Source organism: Mirounga angustirostris, unplaced genomic scaffold (genome assembly GCF_029215605.1).
Source record: "Mirounga angustirostris isolate CCGP_5_RB_7025 unplaced genomic scaffold, mMirAng1.0.hap1 SCAF_6, whole genome shotgun sequence".
Lineage (NCBI taxonomy): Eukaryota > Metazoa > Chordata > Mammalia > Carnivora > Phocidae > Mirounga > Mirounga angustirostris.
In genome coordinates this window covers 20,600,732-20,614,022 of record NW_026991714.1, presented here as the reverse complement: position 1 = coordinate 20,614,022, position 13,291 = coordinate 20,600,732, and the positions used below count along the sequence as shown (strand labels likewise).

Genomic DNA, 13,291 nt, shown 5'->3' with positions numbered 1-13,291 from the left:
GAGGACTGTTGCAGACTTGAGTGATTTAGGAAATGTGTTCTGGTCAGTGGGGGGCAGTGTCGCATAGCAGAAAGAGGACAAATTGTGTCGTCAGAGATTTGTGTGTAATCCCTGTGGCATGACTGTCCCTTAATCCCAGGGTTCCCAGCCCTCAATTATCTTTAGAATCACCTGGGGTTTCTTTCTAAAATGTAGATTTTCACCCTTTATCCCTTCAAGATTCTGATTCAGTCAGTTTGGGATAAGGCCCTGAAAAAGGTGGGGTTCTGTTGTGGTGGTGGTTGTTTTTTAAACATCCTAAGTAATTTTGATAGCTAAATTTGGGAATCAGCGATGTAATGTGAGTTTCAACTTTCACAGGGTTGCTATGAACATTGAGTTTTATAAAATTTAAATCACAATAAAATATCAATTGCTAATTAGATTACTTCTTGAAATAACTATCCATCCCCTTTCTAAATACGTCTTCAATTTTTATCAGTTTGAAGCTCTACTATATGAGAACATATTTGTTTGCTTTTTATGCATTGTGACAGCAAAGAGAAAACTAATAAACCCTGTCCAATAGGTATACATAATACATAAGTATAGGATTAATTTTAGATGTTGAAGAGATGATAGAAAGTAGAAGACCCGTGCTTGAATTTTTGTTAAATATGAGGAATAAATACCAGTTTCTAAAAAATGGCAAAGAAACATAAACAGAAATTGCTTCTATATATTTTTAATACAAAACTCATTTTTACTGACGCTGTGATAATTTAATTTACGAATAAATTCTGACTTCCTGACTTCCCAGCTTTAAGAGCAATAGCTTAAGTTAAATACATTGTTCTTTTCTTCATCTCTTTCAAGCCAAAAACAAACAAAAAATACAAAACACCAAAAACCTTTGCAAGCATCAATAATAACAAACACATATTTTCCAAACAGCCATCCAAGTTAAAGAGATCGCAGCAGCTCGATACAATCTCTATATAATAACATGTAGCATAAATATCAGTTGATCTTGAAGCTTATAGCATGTTTTAATCGGTTTCAAAACCTTTATTCACAGTTTCGGTGTAACTGGAGTTACCCGGCCTTCTCAGTTCTGAGGGATTTTCTGATATGTCCACTGTTTTTTTATGACAGGACCACAGTATCTCCTTCCTTCTTCTGTCTCTCAGGTCTCATCTTGCTTATGTGCCTTCAACCCTTAGGCTGGATAACTTCCATGTTAATCCATTTCGAGTTATTTGCTCTTCCCCTGGGCCTGTGGAGTCACTCAAAAGGGCCAGGTTGTTCACCCAGGGGGCGGTAACTGGCACATTCCTCTGTCCTTGATACAATCTTCAGTTCTCTCCAGCCAGGAACTGATCACTTTAGACTATTAGCCTGAAGTTCGTTCAGAAGATTTAAGTACATATTCGATTTGAGAAACCTGGGATAGGAGTCCTTTTCCATAAGAGTATATATAATTTTTTGGGCTTCATCAAAACACGTGGGGGTTGGTGCTTTAATCTTCTTGGCTGTAGATTCTCGAGTGTGGAAGTCAATGTTGATCTAAAAAGAAATACTTGCTAATTAATACACACTTCCAATGCATTGCACATTTTACTATGTGACTATGTTTGTTGAAGCGCCTCAAGATAATGGCATTAAGCCCTCATTTATATCAGCTCAATTATCTTTTAAATGCCTCCTCCAAACCAGCTCTATACTAGATATGAAGGAGGTAAAAAGAAATATCACAAAAAAAATCTTTGTTCCAAGTTGGCCCACTGTATAGTTGGGAGATGCAAAAGAGGCAAACATGAACATTTTAAATATCCATACAAGGTGATACATGCATCAGAAAAAGTGATGTGGTCATTTAAAATTTATAGGAGAGAGGACACTTTGTGTAGCTATTTTTTGCTTGACCAAGAATATTTAACTGGAAGGTGGGACTATTACTAACTGAAAATATTTCTGCTGCTGGAATTGTATGTATTACACTAATCCGTATTTTATCCTAATGTAAAATAAGCTAACTCATTAAGGACATTCTGGGATGCAGTTCTGGCTGGTAATACTGCTAGTCCTTACCCCATCCCTATCATGTTAGCTAATTTTGCAAAATCAATCTTTTCATTCTACTGTCTTCAGATATACAAAATTAGATTATTATTGCACTGAACTATTGAACATACCTAAATATTTAGCAGTGAAATTATGATACTTAAAAAAGATCTAATCTTGCTATGTCTGCGGAAAGCTATTTCTGCACCTAAGTTCCTTTACACATAAACTGATGATAATGAAGATAATACTCACTTGTTTAGCAGCATCTGAATGCACAAATGCTTTATATATTTTCTCTGCTTTGCAATGCAAAAGATCAGACTCCGTTTTTTTATAGTCTTCACAAGCCAGCCAGAACTCAATGTTCTCCTCACTGAACTCAGACTTTAGGAAATTTCCAAAGACATCTTGACCAACTAAAAAGAAAGGGTGAGGGGTGAGATAATTAAATTAATTGAGCCAGTAAATGGATACTTTAAAGAAGAAATTTGCAAGAAAAATACTATTGTGTTGTCTAGGCTGTAAGGTAAGGGATGGCTAACCTGAAACAGCTGTGTTGTAAATCATAAAAATGGGAAGACCTCAGAGATTCCTTCACTGATAGTTTATCTGGGGCCAGACGAACCTGTCCACAGTCCCACAGCTGCTTAGTCATGGCTACACAACTGTGCTTTGTTTCTATCTGCTAATTAAGATTCTGCTCTTGTGATTACAAAACAATCTCTTCTCTTACAAATACCAACTCCTAGCCAGACTGTAGAGTATTTTAGGGAAGCAAACATTGATGAAGATCATTAACATCATGTTCATTATCAACAAATACAATTTTTCCATCCAATTCATATTAGTTAGAAAATGTGCTGATGTGGGGCGCCTGGGTGGCTCAGTTGGTTAAGCCACTGCCTTCGGCTCAGGTCATGGTCCTGGAGTCCCGGGATCGAGTCCCGCATCAGGTTCCCTGCTCGGCGGGGAGTCTGCTTCTCCCTCTGACTCTCCCCCCTCTCATGTGCTTTCTCTCTCTCAAATAAATAAATAAAAATCTTTAGAAAAAAAAAAAAAGAAAATGTGCTGATGTACTGATTCTATTTGCTAGTGTTACTGAGGCTTTTAAAGGGGCCATTTCTATACCATTTATTTGTTTGGTTGGATGTAAACTAAGTCAGATGATAAGAGGGATGAACCACATTGTACTACTTGACACCCTCCCCCTCAGCAAGGATTCTTAAGAGCGTTTGTTTGTGGGGAAAAAAGGATTAAGTTCATCCTCTAGATAGAGACCACACTGCTCATCTCAACCTGATTGAAGTCCTAATCCCAAGAGACTTGGAATTCCCATGATGAGGGAAAGACAAGCTGATCTCATTCTTTACCTTCTCTTACCAGAAACTCCCTACAAGACTCTGCTTAAAAATTCTTTTTATCATATCTGTGTTATCATGTGTCATGTTATATATAATGCAATTATATACTGTGTTTCTCAACTTCTTTCAAGGCAGCAAGGCACTGTGTCCTTGTTTTTGAATCCTTGGTGCTTCTAAAATGCCTGCCACAGAGAAGTAGGCTAAATGAGTAAATGAATGAATGAATGAATAATAAAATAGTGAATTGACTGAATGAATCTTACTTCTTACATCCAGCAGTTACAAAAATACATTCTATAGATAGCTTTCAGAATGGCAGGTCACACGTTGAGATATTTGGTTTACTTTTAAAAAACTAAACTTGAAACTTCGGAAGCCCAGCATAATTTTAAATTTTGCTCCCATAATGATCCATGGTAATACCTAATTGTCTCGGCAAATTTGCCCGAAGGACAGTGACAGAACTGAGGGCTAGGTCAGCATTACACCACAACGAGGCACAATATGCTGAAGCTATTAGTGACTACAGAAAAACTGGAATACAACTTTTCACACACTCTTCTATCCAGAATACTATATTTTAATGAAGTCATTCAATCTATTAGTGCATTGAGCTAAACCCAAAACCATTTAGTAGTTAATCATACTTACTTTGGTTTGCAAGTAGTTTTTCCAGAGATTGAGACCACTGCATTACTTCATTAATGGAGAGTCTGCTGGGGACAAAATTCACATAAATTAGTAAAATATTCTTGTGTGTGTGCAATCACACATGAAATCAGAATGGCTGCTACATTTTGATAACTCCATGAACTAAGATTCCAGTTCCATACATTTTCTTAAAATTTATCTATAAGAAAACAAAACTTCCTTTAGAATTACTAGAAAATATCTGCCAATAAAATGTGAAGAAATCCAAATACATCTACTCTAACAGTGTAGCAAATAGCAAATTATGCACACATATGTTGGTACTTAATTTACATTGATACTAATGTAGTCTACTCTTACTTGGCTTGTTACTTAAAAGAAACAAAGTCTAGTATGTGCAGTATTAATCACTTGCTAGAATAGAGAGATAATGCACAGGCTTCTCTTAAAATGATAGTTCAGCATATTAGTATACATACATGTCTTTGGATTTAGAAGGTTTAATTCCAGGTTCCAGATGTGGGATCATAGATCTCAGGTACGCTTTCACATCCATTCTACTACAAAAGATACAAACATGAATATTTGCATTTCTTCAGTAGAATACATTTTATTTGCACAAGGAACATGAAATAGACTTTTCCAAGGAACAAGGCAATAATAAAAAGAGCTGTTACAACATTTTTCTATATTAAGATTGAGCTAATTTTTATGAGCCAAAGTCTGCAAAAATTTCCACATAATTTAATGCCCTATTGTGATTCATTTTTTAAATACAACTGAATGTACTTATATACATATACAACAGCTAATTTCTCTGATTTAATTAACTAAATGCTCATATTTTCTTCCACTCATTCTCAATCCTTCTGCCATTAAAGATAATCTAAGTCCAAATTCACAAAGTGAGACACCAAATGAACTTACAAAGTCTTTGGCCTCTTTTTATGCGTTTTATCATCTAGAAGTGAATGATCAGTTTCTTTTAATTCCTTTGGATTAGCAGAGAAGAACATTCCTGGCATTTTGTCTAACCTTGGCGTGGAGAAGGCTGCTCTTCGTATAGTCCTCACTCGGCAAATATCTGCTCGTCAACATATCTGCTGCTTTATATAGTAAAGGCAGACGGGCTCTTGCTGTTCAAATGAGTCTGTTTATCAAGTGATGTTACCACAGACACTGGAAGTTCCCTCTTTCTTGGTGTGTTATGACGTGTATCTTGAAAAAAAGAAGCATACAGTGATGTCTTGTGGTTGAAACTCAACCAAACGAGAATAGGTCACTTGATTAAAAAGAAAGAAAGAAAATTAAGCATACAGAGGCACACACCCATATACCACATGTCTAAAGTATTAGCAGCATCAGTCTTTGGTTTGAGGGGACACTTGTTTCTTCATGAAGATTGCATATTTCAATAAAATATTTCATTTAGTGTACTTATTGTATCACACAGAAACTCAGTATTAGAGATGTATCCCCTCAATTCTTTGAATAATCCTTGATTATAAAATTCATCTGATCACAATATTTTTACTTTTTTATTTTTTTAAAGATTTTATTTACTTATTTGAGAGAGAGGGAAAGAGCAGGAGCAGGGGGGAGGGAGAAGCAGACTCCCTGCTGAGCAGGGAGCCGATGCGGGGCTCAATCCCAGGACCCTGGGATCATGACCTGAGTCAAAGGCAGACACTTAAATGACTGAGCCACCCAGGCTCCCCTGATCACAATATTTTAAAGAATTCTTTTTATTTCTTTCAGAAAGTAGTGTAAAGTAAACAATTACGTTTTTGTTTGATTATTTGTGTATATATTTGATAGGAAGGAGAGTAATGAGAGGTTATCTTAACTTCTCCCCACCGCACCTCCCATCCCTTACTTCCATGGCATGAAATTTCCATGTTAGTGTTTTCCAAAGTATGTGCTAGACCTTCTGGTGATATATAAGATAACTTTAAGGGGCTCATGAATATTAATATTTACTAGGAATATAATTAATATATCAAACTGTGATTTTTTGTATATTACTGCTTAGGATAAGAATAAAGGAAAATTAAACAAAACTATAAATACATAAAAGTAGAGTTAACATACTAATATGATACAATATGTAAATATAATGACACTAAAGAATCACACAGTATCCAAAGAAAACTGCCCAAGATAAAATGAGAGTATATTTGGATAGGCCAATAATGTGTACTTCTTAGGGGATGGTCTTCCAAATTTTGGCATTATCTCTGGAGAGAGCCAGTCTAGCTTTAATTAAGATTAAGGATTTACAAAACCACAATGAGATACCACCTCACACCAGTCAGAATGGCTAAAATTGTAAGTCAGGAGATGATAGATATTGGCAAGGATGTGGAGAAAAGGGGACCCTCTTACACTGTTGGTGGGAATGCAAGCTGGTGCAGCCACTCTGGAAAACAGTATGGAGGATCCTCAGAAAGTTAAAAATAGAGCTACTTTATGACCCAGCAATTGCACTACTGGGTATTTACCCCAAAGATACAAATGTAGGGATCCGAAGGGGTACGTGCACCCCGATGTTTATAGCAGCAATGTCCACAATAGCCAAACTATGGAAAGAGCCAAGATGTCCATCGGCAGATGAATGGATAAAGAAGAGGTGGTATATATATACAATGGAATACTACTAAGCCATCAAAAAAATGAAATCTTGCCATTTACAATGACATGGATGGAACTAGAGGGTATTCTGATAAGCAAAATCAGAGAAAGACAATTATCATATGATCTCACTTATATGCAGAATTTTAAGAAACAAAACAGGATCATAGGGGAAGAGAGGAAAAAATAAAACAAGACAAAATCAGAAAGGGAGACAAACCATAAGAGACTCTTAATCATAGGAAACAGGTTGTTGGAGGGGAGGGGGCTGGGAGTCTGGGATAACTGGGTGACAGACATTAAGGAGGACACATGGTGTAATGAGCACTGGATATTATATAATACTGATGAATCACTGACCTCTACCTCTGAAACCAATAATACATTATATGTTAATTAATTGAATTTAAATAAAAAAAGAAAAAAAAAGTTTACCAAAATCCGCCCCCCCAAGAAAGATTAAGGATTTAAAGAAAGCAAACAAACAAAAAAAACACCCCAAAACAAAACTTAAATCCAATGAATTAGGTGACTACTCAGTGATGAAGGTAGAGGTGTTAGTGCAATGTAAGCTTTTATAGAGTTTATCAATGAGTATCCAGTTTAACGTAAACCTCCTTTGTTTTTTGTCCCTGAAAAGACAAAACAAATTTTATACAGAGAGGCTTCTGATGGTGTTATGTAAAGTTGACAAGAAGAAGAGAGTAATACTTTTCGGTATTACTTGATGATAGAGTATTCTATCAAGATAAAAAATAATTAAAGAAATCATATTTATAATATTTCAAAATTCACTTATTAAACACTCATGAATATGTATATTACTCTGTATGTGCAAACATCTTTTGATGTTTGCAAGATAACATGATGTAGAAAGAGAGCTAGTGAGATGAGCTAGCCACTTTGGAAGTGACCCAAACAAAATCGATGGGGCTTAAAAACTGATGACAGAAGGGCATTTGTTTGTATATTTCTTGTGGTTCAGTCTATATTTACTTTTCTGTTAAAATCTTCAACATTGCTCATGTTGGTTTATCTGGTAGCCTCTCATTTCTCTAGATAATTGTGGGTACATTATGTTAGAAAAACATAATTTAATATTTATTTTTATTGGCCTGCTATTATTGTTATCCAAATATGCTGACAATGTGCAGAGTATGTTTCTGCAACAATAGTTCCTTCAGAGGCAAATTAACAATATTAGGACAAAGCAGCAAAGGTTATGGGGCCATGTAAGTTTGGGAAATTAAGGTTAAATAAGGTTCTTAAATTGGTTAAGGCAGATCTTCTGAGAACCTTTAATATGTTAACACATATGTGTCTATCTCTAAAAGGAGGGTAGAATATGTGGCAATTTTCTAACATTTTTGAGACATGAACCCTCATTAGGTAGAGAATGTAGTCTGCAGAAATAATATTCTCTGGATAGATTAGGAAACTCTGGTCTGAGATAGCGATAAGTATTCATATCATCTATTAATAATTCTTTTACACCTCTAATTTTTTGCTACCTAAATACCGACTTCCAAGTTCAAGCATTTGCAAGCAAGTACTTGCATGTAATTGCATGCTTCCAAGCCCAAACAGAGAATTAAACTCCTGATAGAGGGGGTCCTACTGAAATTCCTATGTCACAATTGACTGTTGAAGCCAACTCCACGGCACACTAATGTAGCTGCTCTCTCAAAGGCTGCTTGCTAGCACATGGAAAGCATGTATGTGCCAGAGCCAGGCAAATTTGGCGGGCTGGATCAGCAAGGACTGATGAGTCCAGGGCAGGGCATTGAAAATTCTCTATGAATCTTACAGTGTCACTGTCTGGCCCCTCTTTGTGAAATTCATTAAGAAAAGACAAATGACAAAATAGTAACTTTACTGAATCTATCACTTTGGTTGAAACTGTAGAGAATTTGATAAAAACCAGTAGAAGAAACAGTGGCTCTCATAAACACAATCTTGTTTGTATATTTCCTCTGTGAAATTGTGCATAAGTAATTACTGGAGTCATAAGAAAAGGAATATTGCATGTGGTCTTAGTGTTATTTAAAAAAAAAATTAATAGACTTTAGTTTTAGAGCCGTTTAGGTTTACAGGAAAACTGAGAGGAAAGTACAGAGAGTTCTCACATACTCTCTCCACCTGGCCACAGCCTTCCCCACCATCAACATCCCGCATCAGTGTGGTATTATTTGCTGATGAACCTACGTTGACACATCATCATCACCCAAAGTCCTTAGTTTACATTATGGTTTCCTCTGATGGTGTACATTCTACGGGTTTTGACAAATGCATAATGACACGTATCCCCCATCATAGGATCATACAGAATAGTTTCCCTGCCTTAAAAATCCCAGGGTGATATTTTAAAATGTCTAGGAGATTGGTTCAATAAAACATTTCTGATTATGGCTATCAATTTCAACGGGGAAAATTTTAATTTTTGCTGAGTTGATTTTACATTTTGGCTTCAATTACTCCAGCCACCTGAATCCTAGTAGGGAATGCTTGGCTATATGACTTTCTCAAACTTGATATTGATTAAACTGATTTTGAACCTTTGCTGAAATTTTGTTGTGGAAGTTAGGAATTATGGGGAAAAGGACATAATGAGTATGAGATTGCATCTTAAAAATGAAAATATATCTATACCATTAAAGTCAGTGACATGAACAGAAATTTTGATTCATTAAAACAAAATGTCTTGAGGGGTCCCTGGATGGCTCAGTCGGTGAAGCCTCCGACTCTTAATTTAGGCTCAGGTCATGATCTCAGGGATGGAGGATTGAGCCCTGCATGGGGCTCTGTGCTGAGCCTGGAGCCTGTGTAAAAAAATTTCTCTCTCTCCCCCTCTGCCCCTACCATCCTCTCCCCCCACCCCCACAAGCACTCTCTCTCTCTCTCAAAAAAAAAAATAAATAAATAAATTAAGTTTTAAAAAGTCCAGATTTAACAAACTTTACTTGCAGTCCTACAATGTATCCGATATAGGTACTGCAAATAGAAAGATGAATGAATCTCTGTCCTAAAGGGTTTACAGTATAGTAGAGCAAATGTATTTAAGCAAGTAGTCAAAGTGAAAAGTGCCATCAGAGAGGAATGCATAAGAGGAGTGATTAACTCTGAATGCGTGGGACAGAAACAAAATGCTGTTTCCATTTACTGCAAAAACAGCATGTATCTCTTCTCTGCCTGTTTCTGCATTCCAGATCAACACCCCTTGGAAAGTATAAAAGGCTGCAGTGGAGAAACTGGTCTTCAGCAAGTAGACACCTCTTACATGTATACTGATCATGGAAGAATGGATCCAGGATTTTTCTCTATGTCTAGGTAGAGGGATATAATCACACATTTTAGCCTTGCTTATGATTTTATTTTCTAAATGAAGAAATCACCTGATAAGTTTGAGTAAGATATTTGCAACTTGGTGAAATTCAGTGATCTCAGAAAACTCAAACTGAGCAAGATAAGAATCTAGTTTCTTTTTCCCACTCTGTTCTAATCTACTTATAGTCAACACCAAACACCTCTTTTCTATAATTTAAGTGATTATAAGAAAATCAAATGTGAGCCCTTCAGTGAACTGGAGGCTCATGTGATTCTATTAACTTCAATTGCCTTAGAGCTCATCTTGCCAATAAAGTTCTTGTTAATAGGCCCACTTTTCTTTCATTTTTGAACGTACTAAAGAAATCTTTGATTAATATTATCTTTGATATACTTCTTTCATATTGGACTCCTTTCATTTATTATCACCCTATGATTTATAATCATTTCAACAAGGGAGAGTAGTCATGTCAGACTCTATTTGACTATGCTTTGCAAACAAAATTTGCAAGTACTGAAGCAAGTGTCTTGTTCCCAAGTTGAAATAAATGGAAAACTAAATGCTCTAAGAACATTGACACATTATTTGTAGTTGGACTGGAATGATATGTTACATAACACAGGACATAAACGCAAAAGCAGAGCTACTCAAAAGTCAACAAGGAGAGGCAATTTGTAAAAAATAAAGTATTTTTTAATTATTAGGGAACAACTTCAATAAATGGTTGTGTTAATTTCTCAAATTTCTCGTAATACTATTTCAGTGATTTGCCTTTGCTTTTACTGCACATGAAAGTGGTTAACAACAGTGACTTATTTGCTTTGTTTTTCTCCATTAACTATGCAATTTTCCTAGAAAAGTCTATCAAGTTTGCCTGACATGCTTTGTTCTTTCCAAAGCTATGGCACTTATTTCTCATGACTCCATTAACTACACTTTCTTCATGTCTTCGCTAATGTTTCGCTTTTGTGTTTGTTTGTTTGTTTAGTTTTACCATGTATTGATGTCAAAATATACTGGACATTTATTTTGTAATAAATGTCATATTCAAAATAAGTCATGCTTTTCCTGCTTGAGTAAGCACCTTGAAGTCAAGAGATAGTGGCTACTCTTAGCATGATTCTACCCTTACTGTAGGTACACGTGGTCTGTGGTGTTCCATTCTTCCTATGTCTGCCTTGTCCTTTTCAAATAGGCTTGATTTGTTAATTTGTTTCTTTTTTAATTCTTAATTAAATGAAGGGCTTTGAGCCCATTGAATCCTAATGACGTTAAACTTGCTGCATTTCAAAAGGTTTGCGGGTTCAATACCAAGCTATAACTTTGGCTTGTTTTTGTGAGTTTGATCAAATCAGCTAACTTGTCAGTTTCCTCTGTACAGAAGTCAAAGGTGATCATTAAGCAACTTGAAGCATTGGCAGTGTTGTGGGGACATTTTTGCTCCTTTTGAGGTTCTATAGTGATTAAAAAATTAGACTCAGAAAAATCAGAATTTAGATAGAATTTGTGGCAGGCAGTATGTTTTCCATTTTTATTTTATGTTAAAACCCTCTGTCTAGACTTCTTCCTAAAGCTCAGTGAATTTGGCCACCCAACTGCTCTAGGTGCAGAGCTCCTCCTGCCATTGCAGCTCTGCATGGATTGGGCCAATCTTCCAGACTGTTTCTTTTTCTATTAATATTTGTTTGGGGGCACCCGGCTGGCTTGGTTAGTACAGCATCAGATTCTTGATCCAGGGGTTGTAGGTTCGAGCCCCATGCTGGGTATAGAGATTACTTAAAAAGAAAAAAAAAATCTAAAGAAATATTTTTGTCATAACTCTCCTTTTCTCTTAGCTAGGGCATTTTTGAAACTAATATGTTAAACAAATGTATAAATGTACGTTCAGATGTTAATGATGTGGAAATATCACAGACTATTTCTGCCAACCCTCATCTAATTTTCTTGGCATCTGCTTTTTACAGATACTGGTAGCTGGAAATATTGATCACTTCCAACTGCAGACTTTATACAGCTCCAGTTTCTGAGCTAATTCATAATGAGGCTAGAAAAAGCTAAGTTATTTCAGTTTGAATTTGAACTGGTGGAAAGTTTCTGTTCTGGAGTCCATTTTTAAGATAGGATTTTCATGGTTACAGATGTCAGCAACCCCATTTTGAGTACTAAGTTGGCTTAGGCAAACAGTAAGATAACTGGAAGTATCGTGGGTGTACCTTAAATAATAATAGGCCTGGGAGAGCTACAAACTGGGGAAACATGGCTGCCATCAACTATGAAACTTATATTCCATAGTTCCAAAGGTAGCAGATTCCTAAAGCTTCTTCTAGCTTTTTATCTCTATTTTCTTCTCCCATGTGATTTGTTTTGTCTTTATTTGGGTTTGTAGAAACAGAAAACCAAGGAAATATATTTGGTGGGAACTAAAATTTAGAACAAGTTCATAATCTTTTTCTATCTTTTGTCTCAGATCATATGGAAGATCAGGAGATATAAACTTATAAACTGCTATATGTTTCTGTTATTTTCTTTGTAAAAATCAGGTAACTTTTACTTGGAGAAATTTTTGTCTTCTCTGTTTTGTCATTGTGAGGCTTTAAGTTTTATTTCATCTGGATTTGGTGTGTTGTTTATAATTCTTTGGCTTTTTCCTCTTGTTGAGTCTGTTTTGGCCAGGCTCGTAGCTGAGACAGTAAGATCTTAACACACCAAAAACAGCACAGAAATAGTAAAAGCAGCCTGGTTTGTGTGGGAGTTGTTCCATTTTTCTAGCCTGGGGTTTCTTTTTTTTACATTTTGTTTAAGCAAGGTTGAGATGTATTTGCCTTTCCCATGTGAAAGGGTGAGTGAGCAATGCAAAAAATAAAAATAAAAAAAGTGAAGTGATTAGCAATGTTTGAATTAAATTATAGCAGGAGGTTGGACATATGCAAGAAAGCAGGGAAGCAAGGTCAGAATGGAATAAGGAGTGGAAATGTCACAGTGGGACTGGCAACGTGCATGACCAACTCTGAAACTGATCTGTCTCTTTCTTGACTTCCCTGTTCACTATGCAACAGCAACTGATTCCCAAGAAAACGGAAACCTCTTTAGAATATGGTAGTTGCATCATGACTTACGTGATCCTATTCCATCCTGGGAGTCACATCCTTTACAAGTATCTTGAGGTGCCTGATTGGCTCAGTCAGAAGAAGAGCATGTGACTCTTGATCTTGGGGTCATGGGTACAAGCCCCACATTGGGTGTAGAGAGTACTGAAATAAATAAATAAACTTTAAAA

At 36.1% G+C, this 13,291-nt stretch overlaps 1 protein-coding gene across 4 annotated transcripts; it reads right to left on the bottom strand.

The window, feature by feature from the left end:
• Positions 1-1,106: 1,106 nt before the first annotated feature.
• On the bottom strand, positions 1,107-5,203 carry RGS1 (regulator of G protein signaling 1). 4 transcript variants are annotated; one of them, XM_054507920.2, is made up of 5 exons: positions 4,986-5,203; positions 4,538-4,618; positions 4,059-4,123; positions 2,299-2,462; positions 1,107-1,545 (listed from the first exon to the last, which is right to left on the bottom strand). In XM_054507920.2, exons 1-5 carry the CDS (start codon positions 5,081-5,083, stop codon positions 1,360-1,362), a joined length of 594 nt encoding a protein of 197 aa, XP_054363895.1. In that variant the 5' UTR covers positions 5,084-5,203; the 3' UTR covers positions 1,107-1,359. The 4 variants fall into 4 exon arrangements, with proteins under 4 accessions (XP_054363895.1, XP_045732853.1, XP_064449944.1 ...); XM_045876897.3 differs by having other exon boundaries at positions 4,059-4,120; XM_064593874.1 differs by having other exon boundaries at positions 5,094-5,194.
• Positions 5,204-13,291: the final 8,088 nt, after the last annotated feature.